This window comes from Vidua chalybeata, chromosome 5 (assembly GCF_026979565.1).
Source record: "Vidua chalybeata isolate OUT-0048 chromosome 5, bVidCha1 merged haplotype, whole genome shotgun sequence".
In the NCBI taxonomy this organism is placed as follows: domain Eukaryota; kingdom Metazoa; phylum Chordata; class Aves; order Passeriformes; family Viduidae; genus Vidua; species Vidua chalybeata.
Genome location: NC_071534.1, coordinates 56,000,809 through 56,021,277, shown reverse-complemented (window position 1 = coordinate 56,021,277; position 20,469 = coordinate 56,000,809). Strand labels below are relative to the sequence as shown.

General features: G+C 39.2%; 1 protein-coding gene across 4 annotated transcripts in view; it reads left to right on the top strand.

Annotated features, from left to right (window-relative positions):
* TAFA5 (TAFA chemokine like family member 5) overlaps positions 1-20,469 on the top strand; it is a 403,321-nt gene that overhangs the window by 103,984 nt on the left and 278,868 nt on the right. Inside the window, exon 1 of one of the 4 annotated variants that reach the window (XM_053943954.1) lies at positions 9,902-10,276. The exons of the other annotated variants lie outside the window; for them this stretch is intronic. Coding sequence (XP_053799929.1) covers positions 10,186-10,276 — 91 coding nt within the window. The 5' untranslated portion in view covers positions 9,902-10,185. Of the gene's footprint in view, positions 1-9,901; positions 10,277-20,469 lie in introns of those variants that run through there. 4 annotated transcript variants of the gene reach the window in all.

Below are 20,469 nucleotides of genomic sequence, written 5' to 3'. Positions count from 1 at the left end.
ACCAAATAAATATTTTTTTCCTAAAAAAATTAGGTAACAAGTATTTTTAAAAAATTAAATACAGTATCTAATTTGTATGTGGTAACTCATGCATAAAAACTTGAATTCATCATTGCCCACTTCTGATAGGTCTACTTCTAATATAGTAGCCATTCAATGTATAATATTATGATAATCTAATTTCTATTACCGCTATATTAGGACTGGTGTGGTAAATCAGGCTCAGATTTTTACTGTGACTTTAAGGTCAAAGCTGTTTCTGCAGGCATGTCTTAACCAATCTGCTAGTTTAAGATTTATACTCAGTTCAAGCTGTAATGCCTCTATCATCCTTACTATCTACATATTACCTTGCACACCCCTGTTCAGTCAGGAACAATTAGTTATCATGACTCATCTCCCCTTTCATTTATGTACACAGACAACTGAAAACTTAAGGGCTTGTGAATTTCACCTGTGGAGTATATAGGCTGTTGGTGTGGGGCTTTCACTGAGTGTACACTAAGAAATCATAGAAAGCTTTTTATCTCTTGTTTAAAAGCCTGAAGATGAGCATGATTGAGACATTCCAGCACAGGTGTGTTGCTAAAACGTCCCAGGACTTGGCACTCCATTCCTTCTATATTCAAGGTTAAGTAGTGTCCAAGGAGAGAGTATATTCTGCTGTACAGAAGGATTTATTTCTTACAATGTTTGTATAATGCTCTTTGTAATCCTTTTTTCCAGCTGAAATACAGCTGGATCAGATACAATATCTCCATGATTTTTACAGAAGTTAGTTCAGGTTGTGCACTGTCACTGCCTCATGACCCAGGGGTCATGTTTTAGTACTGTTTTTTTGTTAAATGCCAAAAATCTTAGATGCTCAATTTCATGCTGTAATTAAAGCTTTCTATTTCAAAATAATATAAGCATGCAGAAAAATGGTTCCTATTAGGACAGCATAATTTAAAATAAAACCAAAGAGGTTTTTTGCCACTTGAAATATGTTTTTAAAAAATGTTTTGTGAAAAAGGTGCTATGCAGTGGCTACTTCCTTAAATATAGTGAGCAATAGGACTCCTGATATATTTGGTAAATAGAAAAAATAAACTTCCTATAAAAACAAACAGACAAGCAAATAATGAACAGGTTGTGCATGCAAGAGAAAGTTATATTAATCTGCAGTTCCTGCCATTATCCCACTCAGGTGTAAACAGAGAGGCCTCCAGTGTGTTAATTCCACAGAGTCCAGTAATAAACCTGAGATTAGCTTTCAATAATCCACTTTCTTCCAACTCAAAAAAAAAAAAAGAAGTCATATACCATTTAGTATTAAGTGGCCATATTTAATAATAGCTAGAGAGTCACTGATACTTTTTCTTTACTCTCAAGAACCAGTGAACTGTATACATGAATGGCTTGTAAAATGATTGTTTTATATTTCTGAATAACAAACAAGTTTCTGTACTCAGATTAAAGGTTTAAATTTAACAACCATTTCACCTTTATTTATTCCTGAATAAAGACCCAGAATAAACTTCTAAAAATTCCCTCTTTTAATGTCATAGTCTAATAATCTCTTGAAAACATAAGAATTGTTAGGTTTAAGGAAAGAGTGCCATAGTGGTAAACCCATTTTAATTCATACGTAAAATGTAATAATTGTTAATTCTGTGCATGTAATAATTTTAACTGTTTATTTAAGGTTTTGGATAATTTTAAACCATCTGCACTTAACATTTGTCTGAAAAATATTTGTTTCCTTTTCACTAGCTTAATAGAAACCAAAGATTACTTCTCTCAGGAGCATCACCCAATGTGCTCAAATATTAGAGGCAGTTGTTGTCTCTTCCCCATATGTTCAGAACCTGTTCTAACTTACTGTGGAGGTGCCTAGTGGTGTTCTGGATATGGATCACTTTTGCTGCAGCTCCCTTTTATACATACTACAATAAGAATTGCTAATAGAAAGAATTCAAGTGGCCATTGAGCCTAACTTCAATTTTTGTAGCATCCAGATTTTGAAAAATGTGTAAAGTCAAAATCTAAATATATATAAAGGAGATTCTCTGGTTAAAGTTAAAACTACAGGTCAAAGAGTTCATTGCTTAAGTTGCCAGGTTCCTCTGGGATATCTATACAAGTATGAGCTTGTATAGCAGAATTCATTTCCATAGAATTGTTTTTCTTTAATTTTTATTTTTATTTTATTTTATTTTCTCCCTCCACTAAGATGGAAGAAAACAACAGACATTACAAATCCATTAGCTTATTCACTTTTCCATGCAACACTGGTATTGGCCATTCTATAAAAGCTTGCTGTGTCATGGCTCATAGAGTTTGTGTGTATTCAGAGTGGCTTTCTCTGTGGGTCTCATTCTCAATTAAGAACTTATTCCCTGAATGTTGCAGCATTTTAGTTGTGTATTTTTAAGCTAGACCCTCAAGAATTGATGCTGGAAACCTGGATCATAATTACATTCCCCTAATTTCATGTGGTTAATCATCCTGGTTAAAATACAAATCCCTTTTCTGAAAAAAAAAAAAGAGTGAACAATTGTATTTCAAGAAGTGTTTAAAAGTTCAGATGATCTTAAAATACATAAAATGTAAAAATATGAGGATAAGCCCTCTGAATTTGTGATTTTTGTGAATAGCCCTACAGTCATTGGAATGTTTGAGCCTGTGCCTTGCACATCAGTCTTAAGTGTAAGTTTCAAGAGTTGTATGCTTTCTCTGAATTATCACAGAATCATAGAATGGTTTGGGTTGGGAGGGCCTTCCAAAGATCATCTAGTCCAAACCCTTTGCCATGGTTAGGGACATCTTTCACTAGATCAGGTTGTTCAAAGGCCCATCCAACCTCACTTTGAACACTTCATTTTCATTTCAAGACAATAATCTTACAACTGAGGGCAGGTAGAAAGGCCCTTATGACATTGTACAATCTCTTTTTGAGATTAGTAGTTCTTCTTCTTGCTGTAATCTGCTAACTATTCAGGGTGAATAAATGCAAATTTTGAAGACAGGAATGGATGAAGGGCATAGATAAACCAGAAAAAAATGAGGAGTAGAAAAAGGATGGGCAGACAGACACTGCAGTAATACCAGTTCTCCATTAAGACATATGGGGTTCTTTCCATTAAATTCCAAGTTTCTTCTTCTGCTCAAATAGAAAACTAGCCACAGGCAGCCATGGCATATGTAATCATGTATCATAGAAATTAAATCACATCATTTAGATGTCTCTTTGTTCAGATATCAGAATATTTCCTCCTGAACAGGTTGTGTGACAACTTGGTACATCTTGAATTAAAAAAAAATAAAATAATCTGTGTGTTGGAAGGCAAGAATGAGTTTCAGCACTGCACATTCTTCACAGAGGATATGCTGCCTGTCTCCCTCCTCATTGGCAGTTCATTCATTGCAGCTCACGTATTTTCTCATATGCATACTGGCATTCGAGTTCCTTCGGATCTGTAATGGTGGCAAATACCGTCAGTGTAGGAGCTGGATTTTAAGGCTCTACATTTTTCAATCCCAGCTGCAAAGAGGTCTTTTATGTAGAAAATTCCCCAGGTCATAACGCTGTCGTTGTTCTCAGTAGGAAACCTTAATTGCAGAGCTAGTTGGATAAGAGTTGGATTAGCTGGCAGAGTGTTGTCTGGAAAATCTTTCAGCTGTGCAATGTTATCACTTCCCCTGCGTCCCTCCGCCCCCACCCCTGAGGATTCCTAGCCTACTGCATTTGGTGAGATACATATGTTTTCCCCAGCTACAGGAGCTGTGAAGGGTTCCTCTGGGATATCTAAGTATAAATACCCAAGTGTGTCTTCAGTTGCTAGGTTATTTTTAGTCAATGGGTGGTTACCAAGTCATCTATAATTGTGCTGTTAAATGTGTCAGAGCAGCTACTGCAAATTGAGGTGCTCCCTGTAACAGGTGGAGCATATAAAGCAAAATGAGAGAGGACAAAAGAAACATTTCAGAACTGAACTGCTTAAAGATTTGAATTATATAAGGGTAGATTTCTTGGTAGGCAGATGTGAGGATGATGATCCAGGAATACAACATGGATGAAGGAATAGGGTAGCAGTGTTTGACTGCATGTGGTGGTTTAACACCTGCTAGTAATTAAACCTCAAATAAGCCACTCCCCTTTCTCCAGCCCCCATCTGGTGAGAGAGGGACAAAAGCAGAGACTGTGGGTTGAGACAACAATTTAGTGAAAGCAAACAGCAGTGGAATAAGAAATGCACAGTACCAGCAGCAATATTAGTAACAAAAGTATATGGAATAGATGGTTCTTTACACACAAAAGGTGTTCACTGACACCTCAGTTTAGCTCCACGTGGCTGCTGAGACAAATATGGGGGACATTCCTCCAGCTTGGCAGCAGCTCACAGTTATTCTTGAGGTAAAGACAAGGTGGTGGACACCCTGCAGCTAGCATTCCCCATCCCTGAGCCTGAGGCAACGAAAAACAATGATGGACAAACCCCCAAAATCCTCTCCGTGGTACTGGCCTCCTTTCTGCACTCCTCGGGTTCACTGTGGCCAGCAATGCTTGGCTCAGCTCCTGTCTGCTCAGCCTGGGCTTGGCTGGGCTCAGGCTCAGCTCAGGCTCATCTCAGGCTCTGCTGCTCCCTTCCCATGGCTGCTTCTCACACCGGCATCGTGGCACACACTCAGCTGGGCTCAGGAAGAAACAGAACAAAATGGTGAACTTCTGGAGTATGTTCCTTTTTTTCCTTCCCCTGGAACCAACCCCCCTGGCAGCGATGATGTGAGCGCTATGGAACAGCAATGTGGCCAGGCCCCAGGGCTCTAGGCTCCCCCTCCGTGAGCAAATCTAGGACACTACACTACACATAGTGCCTGTGCTGGTGCATTGTGTGATTTCAGATGTGTGTTTTGGGAGAATTTATCAGTGCTTCAAGGGATCAGATCACAAGACCTGTAACTTCTTAGGCAGCTCTTTTTTTGGTAGTGGCCAAAAGCTGTTACCAAATGGTGACTGCTGTGTGGGAGAATGTTCAGTGAGTTCCCAGTGGAAAACTGTCTACATGGCATCAACTGCTGGCACAAATCTTTATAAATAGAAAAGAAAATCATACCTGAATAGAAAGTCAGTAAGATGGTAGGAAGAAGACATGAACAGCAAAATAATGCAACTGAAAAGCAAAATGAAACAAAATTACTTTAAAAAAAAAAAACCCTAAACTGTCAAAAGTTCTAAGTAAACATGCACTGTTAGCAAGGAGATTACACAGTGGTAATTCTAAATTATCTAGGCTGTGCTATCCCTTTTATGAATCTACCACTAGGAGACAGGACAAGAAACATCATATAGCCTGTCAAAAATATTAAAGATCTATTAAAATATCACCTACTTTGGTAAGTCAAGGGAAAAAAAAATAGTTCTTCATGGAAAGAGATGATGAAATGTATTTGTGGTTCCTATGGTAGCCGAATCATGTCACAAACCAGAGATCAATACATCTCTTTAGATGTTAATTTCTACTCCAGTGGCAGTTACCCAGCATCAGCTGAGGACCAGGAATAAAATTTTGGGACTGTTGTAGTTGTGCCTAGCTCAAAAACAAAGAAAAGCAAGCCAGCCATTGGTATGCAGAGAAAAGAGGAGGAAAAAAATGCTTAAATGCTGCTAAAACTAATTGGTGGAAATATATTTATCTGTACTCATTCCTATATATTCCATGTATCTTATATTTTGGTTAGATTCAAAATGGAAAAGGATTTATCATGCTATTTCAGGTATATGTGAAGGATGAACTGGGTGAATTTCAACAAAATAAAATGTTAAACTTAGCATCAGGAGAAACATTCCAGCTGAGAGAACCACTGGGCTGGAATAATCACCTCAAGTGGCTGGTGACAGACTATTGCCTGAGTAACTCAAAAGTAACAAAAATGAAATCCAGTGGGCATTGGAGAAAGTTAGGTCTAAATAACCTAATAATAGCTATTGTATTTTCTATTTTTTTTTCCAAAGCCAGAAGTAGTTTCCAAATTCATTACTTAAAATAGGCTAACATCACATCTTGTGCTCCCGCATTTAGATCTGCATTGGCCATGCATAATTTGGGGGCTTATTGCATGAACAGGAATAAAATAATTATGCAAGAGGCATTTGACACAGCTGGAAATAGTACGACTTTATTTCTAGGTATGTGGAATACAATCTGATCATAATTGTTTTTCAGGAATTTTAGCACATCTTTATTTATAAAATATCTCAGTAGTGAAGAATAAATCTTACAGAGTCTGGTAGAATCTTTTCACAAAATTAAATGCAGAGTATAGATAATTTTTTGAAGTCTCTATACTTGAGCAAAGGCTGCTGGTTTTGCTACCGAATTCCAGTTTTAGTAATTCTGTAGAACTCAACTGAATTTTTGGTGAAAAGAACTATATTCCCAAAAGAGAACACACATTTGAAAATTATGCACTTCATTTTTCTGCTGCTTTCTTGTTAAGATTTCAGAAGATCTTCTGTCTCTTACACATTTGCTGTTGCTCCCTGATCATCAGGAAAATGTATTCCTCACTTCTCTTCCCAGCTACAAAAGCCTTCTACATCAGAAATGTCTGCCAACACCATCACCATCCTTTACCAGCTTTCAGGTGTTGAGCATTGCTCCTTCAACTTTAAAACACAATGGGGAAAACCCCTGTGGAGTGGTTCCCTAGAAGGAGCAACTGCTAGGATCACAGATTTTTGCCTCTGTGCTGCGAAGATGAATGGGGTCAGGACAAAACCTGGAAATGCAGAGATAGGTCTGCAAATCTGTTATGGCCTAAGCAGCTCAGAAATTGTTTGACAGGTGTTATTCCATTAGTTGGGGATGCAAATCTTAATCGGCTGAAAGATAAGGGGGGATTTTTATCAGTGGAATTTACTCAGAAAAGTCTTCCAGAAAAGTCTACACGGGTAACTTGAGTTATCTTTAATATTTATAAATCTTTATGCAGGTAACAAGTAAAGAAACTGAAGATGGGTATTTTTGAATAGTACTCACCCTGTTTGAAAAGTCCAAAGCTATTTAGAAAACACAAAACTGAGAGTGAACCATATGTAGTATAGCAAGTGGCGTTGCCAGGTACCACTGTCCTCTCATATGAGAAGTCTTCTGGAATTCTTTGTTGCTATGAGACTAAATATGTCTGTACAGTGTGAGCGCTGAACCAGATTTTGTTCCCACTTCCACTAGTGTGCAAGTAGAGTGACTCCGCTGCAGCCAGGGAGCACAATGTTCTGATGTTTTGTTTATGAAGGGTCTGACCTAAAGGCCACAGAAACCCAGGCGTATTTGTCTAATTCAGAAGCACAAAGAAGTAAGATTAGTTTAAAATGAGAGAAAGCACCATCTTGCACCTCAAAAGGAGCAAGGAACAAGCTGTTGGGGCTTCTGACCCATTGACAGTGGATTTTTGTGTGGATTTTTTAGTCAAAAAGGAAAGCAATGAGTAAAATTTTTCAGAGGATTTTTCTCTAAATGTTTTCAGACTAAAAGATAGTTATTGCAGACTGTGTAAACTCCAAAGTTTGACACTTTTAAAATCCTGTGGATTTTAAAGTTACCTGTGGATTTTAAAGCTGCTATGTCAGTGGGGGGCAAGGGGGAGAAAGATTTGTTTGCTTAAGTATAAAAAGTGTGAATTTTCTTTAGCTACTTGACACTTTTTTCTTTCACCCAGAAGACAAATAAACAAACAAAACCCAACTTGAACTGTGCCCAAGCATGGCAAATTTCTCACCGAAGTGTGCATTTCAGAATGAATGATTTACAGCGGAATTTCTCTAGTGTAGCTATGACATTGCTTTAACATTGCATTGCTGTAATCTTCAAATATAGTAAATACAATACATGGGTTTATAGGGATTTATGCGAAGTTTAAAATTCAAAAGATGGTTGTTTTTAATGTTTCTCTGTGCTATCTGTGAAAAATGAAAAAGCATAGGGATGAGTTTAAGACACATCATCAACAGCATGGGAGATGTTTGCCCAATAAAAATACTGACCTTTTATTAATCTGTCCTTTCAAGCATCTGGAAACCCTGTCCTGGTTTCTTAAAATTAAGCAAATATTTAAATATGAAATATTAAAAACAAAAACAAAACAAAAAAAAAAACCCAATAAACCAAAAAAACAAAACCCCAATCGACATCATAAATGCAGACGTAACCAAGGTGCAGTGAAAAAAAAAGCTCTCAGCGTACACGTATTCCCTTACTTGGTTTAAGTCTCCAAAACTATGCATGTCTATCCCGGAGAAACCGGGGTAGCTCACGTCGGTGCGTTGCCGTCGTTGTCACTGTTGTGCAGTGAACCTACAGCCAGCCCGAGCAGCCCCGCGACTTCCAGCGTGTCGCGGAGCTGCACGGCGGGAGGACCCTCCGCTGTGCCGGCCATAGCACCGTCCGCCCCGCCGAGGCCGCTGGGCGCTCTGGCCGCCAGCCCTCTGCCCGCAGCCTCCGCGGGGCTGCGAACCGCACCTGCCCTGCCCGCACCTCCGCTGCTGGAGCCCCTCTTCCCGCATTACGCGGCCGCTGCTCGCTCCGCCCCGCGGGGCAGCGCCGGCCGCGCTGCGGGACACGCACGCGTAGCGGAGGTTGCGCGGCGCAGCAGCGGCGTTTGAACACGAGAGGCGCGGAGCCGCACCGCCTGCGCGGGAGGGGGCCCGGCTCGGGCAGCCTCCTGTACGGCCGGCAGCACTTCGGTGTGGGGCTGTTAACCCTACCCTGCCCCGCACCGCCGAGCCGCCGCCGGCCGCCTGTGCGCACCGAGCTCGGTGCCCTGACCGGGCAGCTCCGGCCGTCGGGGCGGCCCCCGGGTGCGGAGCGCCGCGCCGCGTCTGCCCCTGGCCGCGGCTACACCGCGTCCCGCAACGGCGGGGCCGAGCGCGCAGTCCCCGCGGAGCGGCCCCGCATCGCAGCACCGCCCCGGCCTTCCCGCCCCCCCCGCCCGGCTGCTCTACGGCAGCCGGTGGCCGCGGCAGGCTCCTTCCCCTGGAGTGGGAGGGTGGCAAATCACAGCCTTGGTGTTCCGGGTTGTTTGGGTTTGGTTTTTTTTTTTGGTTTTTTTTTTTTTTTTTTTTTTTTTTGTTTTTTTTTTTTTTTTTTTTTTTTTTTTTTTTTTTTTTTTTTTTTTTTTTTCGGTTTGATTTTTGTTTTTCCTTTTTTTCTCACACTGATTTATTAGAGTCTTTCATTTGCGCTCCTGTTTTCCGCGGGGATTTCTGCAGCGGAGGCATCAACCTGTAGACTGAGAGAGCCCGCCGTAGCCCGGCGCGGCTGCTCGGGGGGCGCCTTGCGGTGCCACCGCCGGGGCGCGGCCCCGGGACAGGGTCGACCTCGCGGGCGGACGGCGGGCGAGGGAGCGGGGCCAGCCACGGCACCTGGGGGACCTCTCGGGGCCGGGAGACGAGGAGCTCCGGCGGCCGAGGTGCGAGCCCAAAGGCAGAACAGCGATCTGTGCGAGAGCCCCCGAGCGGCCCCGTGTTTGCCAGGGACGGCGGGCTGAATTGACTTCCCTCCCGCCCCTCGCACCCGCACTGGAGAGCATCTCCGAGCCGGGGGAGGAGGAAGGGGGTGCAACAAATTGCCGCCAGCCGGGAGAAGTTGCAGTAAAGAGAGATCCCTCCCTCCCGCTCCCTCCCCTCCCCGTTCGCTCTCTCCTCCCCAAGCCGTGGCAGCGAGCAGCGGAGCAGCGGCCCGACGAGCGAGCGGCACCCGCAGCCCGGCGATGCTGCAGCGGCTCCCGCGAAGCCTCGGCGGGGAGGGCCCGGCCCCTGCGCGCCCCGCACCGGCCGGCGGCGGCGCGCCCTGAGCGGCGGCGGCGGCCCCGCGGCGCAGCGGGCGCTGTTGCGCAACCCTGCCCGGCACTGCCGGCTCCCTGCCCCCGCCGCCGGCTCGCCGCGGCTCCCGCGGAGACGGAGCGCTGATTCATGGGGCCCCGCGCCGGCTGCCTCGGCGAGGAGAGCGCGGCGCTGCCGCTGCCCCCGCGCGGGGTGTGAAGCCCCGGCCCCTCCTCCGCAGCCCCGGGCTCGCCCGCCCTGCTCGGGAGTGTGGTCCCTGCCGGGAGCCGCCGCGCCTGGCGCACAGAGGGAAGCGTTGATGCATCGCTGTGGAAATTCATTGTGTGACTTTCTGGGTATTTACTGAGTTTCAGACCGAGATGCAGCTCTTGAAAGCTTTATGGGCACTAGCAGGAGCAGCGATCTGCTGTTTTCTTATATTTGTCATCCACTCACAGTTTCTTAAAGAAGGTAATTGTATGTGCATGTCTACATATCCTGTTCTTTAATACTAAGATCTTTACGAGATGCCTTAATTATTTTTACTGTTTCCAGTATGTTCTATTTACAGCAATGCTTTCACGCTATTTTTCCTTTCCGTTTAAGCCTTCTCAGTTTTGTTGCTTTAGATAATAGATAGGCTTAGATTTACATCTTTGGTAAATGTATATATATTATATGTATATATAAATATATATATATATATATGAAATCTGTATGATGTTTATATTTGATGTTTTAGCTGACGTCTCATTTCTTTTTGGGGCATGTATAGTGTATAGAAAATATTTGTTGCTATCAGATGACCACAAAAGAGTAGTCATCATGGGAATATTAATAAACCAAAAAAACCCTTAACAAGTAAACGTCTTATTTTTATACCAAATCAATAGGCATCCTTTGCCTCTTCCTTATTCAGTACATTTTCAATAGATGGCACTAAAGTTCTATGGAAAGGGCAGGGCAGAGCAAATCCTGGGCATTCAGCGTCTTCCTTCTCCTCACTGCCCCGAAACGGGAAGAGGCCTTTGCGTGGCTTCAAGGCTTCTGTTTTTACCACCTTGTGTTTAGAAAACTGTGATTACAATTTACATGAGAAAATAATTTGAATTGTGAGGCAAGCTTTCATCTTTTTTTTAGTTTTTTTCCTACTTGAATTGGGTAGAAAAAATGTTTGCCTAAGTGAGTAGAGGACTTTTCTTGGGAAGTAAACCTTGTATTGCTTCTTTTCTGTTTTCTTCCCTCAGGAAATTAGTATTTTTTTTTTTTTTTACACCTATTGCTAAAATAATTAGTTAGCTTTTTACTTGTATAGCAAATTCTAGTCTGAGATTCAAGTGTGAATCCTGAAAAATGTATATATATATTTCATGGTGTATGGAAAAGACCAGTTCTGTTTTTTTAAGCAGTGTTAACAAAGATAGCACAACAATATGGGGGTTTTGGTGAACCTATTTTTTCTTTTTTTACCACTGTAATATAGTTGAGGATATAGCTGGAGGAAAAAGGAGCCAAGCTCAGCTTGGAATGCTGGCTGTGTAAAGCAGGGAAAAAACTTTTTTGTGACTGGGACAAAGTTTCACTCAAGGCTGGGCAAAGTGACTACCTTGCAACCTCTGAAGCGTCAGTACTGATTTTAATTTAGTGTCAGTCTAAGCAAAGCATGAGACTCTGTGTTTTCACAGATTTTTTTTTTTCTGAAATTAATAAACTCTGATTTGCCTGATTTGGTTAATTTAGGAACATTATTCAGATACCTCCAGTGCTAAAGATTTCTCCTTTACGAAGCCTACCCATGCTGTAATTGCATTGTGTGCAATGCCTCCCACATAGTGACTTATTTAACATTCTTTTCAAATGCTCAGACAACTGTATTTTTATATATCTGTCTAATGATATGGCCTGTTTTGAGGAGATTTTGCAGACTTTCAGGCTATTTTTTTACTCTATTTGCCATTATACTGATATTTTCTTCTTCAGTCTTTAGGGCTTGAGGTCTGTGTTATTGTAAAAAATCCTTAAAAGAAGCAGCATTTTGTTTCCATTAAAATATTGCATCCTGCCTTTTAGGAATAGAAAGCTAGCAAATTATTATATAAAAACAGATCCCATAGTGGAACATGAAGGACTTTTAACACATTCTACATTTTTCTAGCAATTATAACCATTTTTAACATGGACTGCAGACAGCAAAGTGAAGCTCTTCAGCTTGTTGGAAAACTTAATTACATCAGTTTGTTTATATTTGTTCCGAAACAATTTCTGCTTTCTTTAGCAATGAGAGCTATATACTGACTGTAAATTGCATATATTGGGACAGCTGTCAGACTTTTCTTGACAGGTGATAATCTCCACGATAGCATTTTGGCCCTTTCCATACAATTACTTCAGCAGTGTATCTATTTCCTCCTCCCTGGAGACACTGAATAGTTTGGTGGAGTTGAATGAAAGTCTGCATGGTATGACTGAGCTATTTTTTTTATGAAGAACTTTTAAAATATCCAATAAGAGTGAGTGGTTTAAGCATAAGATATCTAAATGAAGGCATATAAAAGAATGAGAAATAAATAACACTGGATTTAAACTACGTCTTGTAAGCAGTTTACAAAATAAGATTTACATTTACTTTTTTTCATTTTTGAACGTGGTGTTTTATGTTACTTTCAATAAGAAAACAAAGAGAAAAATTGTGAGGAAAGAACTAGTTTATTAAGTAAATATGTATAAAGAAGAACACATGTGAGATTACCTCACTACCTTCATAAGATTTGAAATAGTTTTCTGATGTCAGAGTTATTCCTGTACATTATAATTTTATAAAAAGTTAGGAATGCTATGTCTCATTGCACATGATGTTAGACTGTTGATTTCCTGGCAAAAAGATTAATTTCCCATTGGAGCCTAATGAGCTACACAGGCTTGCTGTTTGTAACTCAGCTGTGTGGTCAATTCCTAAGTTAAATGCTTGGACATTTTAATTTGATTATTGCTTGTGCAGAAGGATAACTTTCTGTTGTCCTGAGGAACATTCAAATAACCTACCAGTTTGACTTGCTTGATCAGATTAGCTGATAACACCTATCTCCTGAGACAAGTTGGTACAAGTCCATACACCAAGCATCTCTATTGTATGCAGGACAACTGATTTAAGAAGAATGACATGTAAAATTAATTAAAGCTCAAACCTGATTTATTAATGGATATTCTTTCCATTTTTTCATGTTTCAAAATATTTACTGCTTATTATTTTTCCAGAGATGGATTTTAACAGAAAACTGCCATAATCTACACTTCATACAAAATTATATAATTACTACATGTATTTTTCTGTGTTCATTTTCCTTTTACTCACTTTGAATTACTGATGTTGTGTGGTAGGTTATGCTCTTATGACCTATTAACACAATGTATTTTTATAATTTCAGTTGTACTGCATGGCTACTGCATGACTAGTGTGTAGAACTTCCATGACATCCAGCTGAAACTTATTACCAGAACCAAACCCTCCTTCAGCCCCATTCATAAATATGAAATTGTATGTTGCAACAGGCAACTTAGATTTTTTTTTTCATATTTAATGTTAATTTCGTGTTGATTTAATTTTAGTTCCTGTGCTGAAGTGGTCTTGACTTAATTCTTCAATATTTTTATATACATTTGTGAATTGAGGCGGTTTAGTAGTAGCATTACATTACTACTGTATAAATGGTGTTAAGAAACAATGAACACTTGTTCTGAGATGAGTGGGAAAGAGCTGTTTAAATGTCTATTTTCATGAATATGTTTTTTTCAGGAAGTAAAGAATGGGTAACACAGGGTGCCATTTTTCCACACTTAGGCTTTTGTGTGAAAATACAGGTCACCCTGTGGCTAATCCGTTCCCCTATGTCCAATCTGTCCTTCAGTGTTTCTAAAAGATGAATAGAGCTGTGAACCCAGAAAAGGGTATTGTGATATATAATTGCAGTCCCATGCCTGTCTGATCTTCAAGCAAAGCAGTTTAACATACTCTAGTCAGCTGCAGTCAGTATGGAGTGTTTAAAATTTCAGTATCTAAAACTTTTTGCACAGACTATTGAAAATTAAAAGTAACCAAGTATATTCACTACCCACATCTAATTTTAGGTGATTCATTATCTAATATTGTTTAACACATTTATTCAAAGAGAAATGAAAAACATTTGAGTTGATGTTACACCCCATCAATTGTGAGAAATCCTTTGCCCCTGACAAGGACCTCTTTCATATAGTAAAAGGTTTTAACCATTCAGACACTGCAGTGATGGGGAAAGGTAAAGGATACAGTTTCTAAATGTGTCTCTGAGTCTCGTGGAAAGTAGGGCAGTTATGGAGTAACTTAAGAAGGGTATGTGTACATGGCAGCCAAGGTGTGTTACAGCCCTGGATATACTTTAAAGCTTTGTTTGTGTGTTGATAGTTCATTAGGAGATAGAAATGTCTAGTTTACCAAAAGGTGTGTTGATGTTTTGAATGGTTTAGATTTGGGTGATGTTAGCCTTGTTTGGAGAGGCACTGCATGGAAGCAGATTAAATCTCAAGAATCTTTCTTAAAGTATAGGGGATTGGAATATTCAGATCCCAAAACTAGATTCCTAATCTGTTGGGTAGATGTTCAGTAAGCTCTGTAAAATAAGGTGATTTTCTGCTGATACACTGCAGTAGCTGAGACAAGAGAATTCCAGTACTTCTTTTATAATCAGATGATTATGGCTATAAACCAAAATTTAGTATCATTTCTGCCACTTTAGTGTATACTTATATATATATGAATAAGGCACCTGTTTAGCAAAATTTTCATAGTTATCTTTTTTTTCCCTCAAGCAAAAATTAGCAATTATTGGTTACACTTGTAGGCACTTCTGTGTCATTTCTATATATAGGAATTATTGTCACAATAGTGGAAAATACTACAGCAATTTTTTAAAAAAGAATGCAGTCTTACATAATCAGTTGCCTAAGTTTATACTTAATATCTTTTTTTTCTGTCACTTTTTATACAGATTTAAATACTTTATCCAGCTCTAAAACTACAGAAAAAGCTTTATGCATATTTTTGGTTGTAGCATGTACATTTTGACACTGACAATAATAAGACACATATTCTATTTAGCTGTGTAATCCCAAAGAACTCTGCTACTTCTGCTAATGTTTGAAAATGTCTACTGAGAGTGTACCCAAGATGATTTTTTAAAGAGCTTTCTGCTCATATAACCTGATGGCTTGAGGAAGCTGGTATTGCTAATGTTGACTGCTGTGTAAAACCTTTTGAGGAAAGGAGCTGTTATCTTCTAAAATGTTTTGAGCCTTTGGCCCTCAAAATTTTCCTAGAAAGAACTTGAATGTGACTTAGTATGACAGATAATATTGCTATCTTTTAATTTTTCTTTTATGTTTAAAACAAAAAAATACTTGAACCAGTTAAATGCAGAAAGATAATTACTTTAAGAATATAGTGGGGGGGGGGGAGGAAGGTTTGTTTTGTTTTATTTTTTCAGTTTTCCCTTTTATGCTTTAACTGTTTCTCAAAACAGTAAGATACCTTGCATACCAGATGTGCTGCATATGTTACCTATATATAGCAAAACTGAGTAGAGGACAGTGTGTCCCAGCTGCAAATTTGCTGAAGAGTTTGTTACATTTAATGCACTGTAGTATAATTTTTTTCTACTGTCTGTCTTCCATACATTTTTTGGACGGGTGTTGTGAAGAGGCAGATATGAATGACATTTTCAGTGCAGGACATCAGGGTAGAGAGAGGTACAAAATGCAGAAGTGGAAGGTTTACTGTTCCTATCTAGGAAACAGAATCAGTGATTGAAAAGCCCTAAGCTTGAATAGGGGCTTGAATGGGAAAGAAAATGTGAAAGGTATCCAGTCTTTCTTTGCATTTTTGGTATAGTTTTATGGCAACTAAATAGAATTAAGACCCAGTTCAGTGGCTATGTGATGGTGTGTGGCACATTGGAGCTGCAGAAAAATGAGAGGAGGTCCTGCTTTAAGATAAAATATCTTTGTATTTGAAATTTTTTTATGTTTCCAGTCCATTGTTTTTTTTCCTTTGTTTTTTTTCAATAGGATTAGAGAAGAGTAGCAGTGAAAGAAAACAATGCAGACAAAATTCTCAATCATTTTCTTTTCAGGGAGGCAGGAAAGATGTTCTCTATGTGGCATCTGCTGTGCTGGAATGTACCAAGAGGGGGAGTCTGACAGGTTTTCTGCCCATGGGAGGAAGCTTTGGAATAGTCTTTCACTTTGGGTGTTTAATATGAACGACTTGTATGTTTTCACAGGGAACTGCACTATCGATGGTATAAATCTCCTGGTTTTCCTAAACTGAGCAAGTTAAAAAAAGCCATTAGTAAGAGATTTTTCAGTAGCCTTTTTAAAATTGCCTGTTTTCATAGCCCAAGAGCACAAGTGATGAATTATTGACCTTTCTCAGCATTTATCAGCACCACCTGTTCCTAAAGGCAGTATTATAGACTGGTGTGAGTCACATCATACAAAAGTGCATGCTTTTTAGATCTGTTGGTTAATATTTATTTTTCTTGTTTCTTAGCAGGCATACACTGTATCAAATATTAAACTGTCCAAACAAGACACACACAACTGAGACTTTTTGAAACTGAACTAAAAAGGCCAAATGGAAAAAAAAAATCATTTACTTACAAGTTGAGTTCAATATAATATTGCTGAGAGAAGCCATATTTTTTTTAAATTCACTGGTCAAAATATAGGTAAAATTATTCTCTTTGTGTATATATTTAAAAAAGAGTTCTTTATAATCACATGAAGAAAAGATGCAACACAATTGTACTAATTAAAATAACAGTATTTGTTTTATGGTAGTATTTAGATAACCCAGTTGGAATTGATCATTCAGCTGAGTATGACTGGCCAACTGAGGTATCTATCCCACCCAGTACTGCGTTTTAGCTAAGATTTATTTTTGTTAGAAATAATATCCTTGTGCTACTTATAACCCATAGTGATAGTAAGTTCAGTTTAATAAAATCCTATTATTTGCATAAATGTGCTTTCTGTGCTTGTTCTAGAAATCCAACACGCCATAGTGAATCTGCCTATTCATCATATTTTACCTTTGGCACCACATCAGTTCACAAGTAAATCTTACTCAGAGCAATAGATCTTCCTACCAATTATTGTTAGTCTTGTGAGAAGCAATGAGTAACATGTTCGGAGTATGTCCAAACAGGAAATTAATATAGAAATAAACAGTACTAATATTTTCTTAAGGCAGATCGTGTACTAATGTGTGTTTTTACATGAGTGATGTATTATTTTTGACCATATAAAGGAAAGGAAAATGTATTAATTTATCAGGTAAAAAAAATTACTTGTAATGGGCAAGTATTTTCTGAACCTCAGCTTCTTTCTAATGTTCCACACAGCTTTGTGGTATTTCAAAGTCTGCCTGTTTAACTGCAATCACACATGAGAAAAGATTAAGTGGATCCACAGGAGAACAAAGGGAATAGCTAAATCTTTAGGAGATATGACCTAGAAAAAAGAACTAAGACACTAGTGTTACCAAGTTTAGAGATTACTAGCATGATAGGAGATTTCAGTGGGTAAAATTCTACCTTGAGAATAACAAACCATCCTTTCTGTAAAGTAGGGAGATCATAAGAAGCAATGAATGCAAACTGATTTGAGGGAAATTTAAGCTAGACATTGGGAAAGGTTGCAGCAGGACAGATTTGTGCTGGTGCTTTAGGGAGAACTTGCTATTGGCAAGAACAGTTAAGCATTGAGATAGATTTTCTTGAGAAGTTGTGGAATAGGAGAGTTTTATTTTCAGATTACAATCTTGTCTGTTGGGAACAGTATTCTTAAATTGAACCAGACAGGTGGACTGGGTGATTTCTTGAAGTCCCTTGAAGTCTGAGTCTCTGAAATGTGCATTTACCTAAAACTTAAGAAGGTGAAAGATATTTAAACATCTAACTTCAGGGCAATTTTCTGTTGGCTGCTGAAGTCAATAGGCTCATGAGAAATTATCTTAGGGTCTGAAAGTATCAGAGAACAAAAAAAAAAAAATCCAAGAAATCAGCTGGTGTTTTAAGTATTTTATTAGCTAAATCATACTTTTTTTTTTTTTTTTTTTTGAATTGAAGATATAATTTGAAAACAGACAATAAAAAAGAGTAACAGAAAATACCATGATTCATGTAAATGAAGGTTACTTTTTAAGTACTGTTTATCTTGCAAGGTATTTAGGACTCAAAGTTGTCCTGAATCAGGACTGTGCTCTGTTTGTACTTCTTCATGTTCAATGAACAGTGAAGTAGATATATTAGTCTAATTCACATTCTGGTATTTCTTATAAGATGTAGATTTGTGTTAAGGATTGTTTGTTTTTGTCAGTCTGCTCTTGTTACCCCAGCATGGGAAGGGCTTATCTCCAGGTTATCCTGTGGCTGCTTGTGACGTTCATGGCTGCTCTGACCTCTGGTATGGGAAACACAGAACCTGCCCCACAACAGGGTGATCTGCAAATGGCTTCGTAAAGTTCTCTGCTAACATATGCCTGTTTGGTGCTATGGGTGATTAAAAGCTTTGTGTTCATTGCAGTCTGCAGTGGTGTGTATCTTGATGCGGTACTGTCCAATTTTTAATGTCTGTGTAGCTCCAAATCTGGTAGCAAAAAAGAAAATTAGCAAGTTGTGCTGACAGAAATGCTTGTGGGTTGATATAAGGACAGAGAGAGATCAGTCACTAATTACCATCACAGACAAATTCTTCTTAATAAAGAATTAATTCAGGGTAGAATTAATTTAATTTATTGCCAATGAAAATCAGAGTAGAGTCACAAGAGACAAACCCAAATCTTAAAAGACTTTCACCCCTTGACTCCCTTCTTCCTGAGCTTCACTTTGCTCCTAATTTTTCTGCCTTCTCCCCTGATTGGTACAGGGGAATGGAGAAGAGGGGTTGCAATCAATTCATCAAACATTGCCTCTGTTGCTCCTTCCTCTTCATACTCTTCCTCATGTCCAGAATGGGGTCCCTCCTATGGAAGACAGTCCTCCACAAAGTTCTCCAGCATGGGTCCTTCCATGGGGTTAGTCAATCAGGGACAGACTGCTGCAGCGTAGGCTCCTTTCTCCCTGGATCCATAGGTCCTGCCAAGAGTCTGCTCCTGGCTTCCCATAAGGCCTTGGGCATCCATCTATCCTTCTGTTTTAGCATGGAGGGGTCCTTCAGAGGCTACAGGTGGATCTCTGCTCTACTGTGGATCCCCATGGACTGCTGGAGGACAGCTGATTCACCATGGTCTTCACAGGAATCTCTGCTCCAGCACCTGGAGCACCTTCCCCCCTTCTTCATCGACCTTGGTGTCAACAGGGCTGTCTGTTTCTCTCCCATAATTCTCATGCCTCTCTCTTTTTTGGATGCTGCTGGCCACCGGTGTGTCCATCTTGGAACCTCTTGGCGCTGGCTTCCTTGGACACAGAGGAAGCTTCCAGCAGCTTCTCATAGAACACATCTCTAAATCCCCTCCATCTCTCCCCAAACATTGACATGCAATCCAAATATATTCATAGTCCATAGCTTGTGCTTGGAGCAAGTTTTGTGTGGAATTATTTTGTGTCTGTGGAACAGTTACACATTACCAAGTTTTCTGCTTAGAGATATAGAGGAGCTGGATACTAGTTCTTGTTTTCTTGAGCAGCACTAATGTTTCTTAAAAGACAAAAAATAAAAGTTTTTTTAAGTTACTATATGACAAGTTAAAATTTCTTTGTCCCTTTACACTAGCTTTTGAAAAAGCACTTGCATTTCGTGTGGTTTTGTGTTGACTGCTAATTAATCCTGACAATTATGTTATATGATATCTTTTGAAATTTGCTACTGTTTTTATTGTATTAAATTACTTTTTTTTTTTTTCCTGCATTATTCTTTCAATACAAATTTATGGCTTTAAGGAGGGGAAAAAAAACAAACCTGTGCTCCATTACTCAGAGTTGCACATTTTGGAGATGTGCATTGTGAATCTGGGAATAGACTTAGCCTCAAGAGAATCAAACAGTTGTTTGAAATGGTCAGTGCTTGAGTATCACCTTGCTTATGGCTATGAACTAATTGAGATTAAACTAAAATGCTTTTGAAGATACTTTCTCTTCCTGTGCATCAGCAGGTCCCCATTATCTGTTAATCCTTTAAAAGTATTATTTAGTCATTAAGAAAAATGAATGCTTTTTTTTATTCCTCTTTTGTTCTAGCTTTTGCCTTTGTTTTTATAATACATGCTGGTAGAGGAAGTAAAGAGTCTTCAGCTTCATTTATTGTGAAAAGATCTTGGAACTGTTTTAAGCATTTTTGTGTACTTGGCTATAAAACTATATAGATTGTACCAGATGCTGCCTTATCTTATTTTATGGAATTATAATGGATGCTGACGAGTTTTAGATGCAAGCTTTTAAAGATAAAAATCACTTTGCTGTGTGTTATTTTCTTTGGTAGAATATAGTAATAGCCCCATTTTGTTGACTCTTTTCAACTTTCCATTATTTTGATTAACATTTTAGTAAAACTTCTTGTATTTTATTATTCTAATAAGTCCTATGTCTTCCCTAAAGATAATTAAAATGTTAAACATGTATTTTATCTGTTATTTA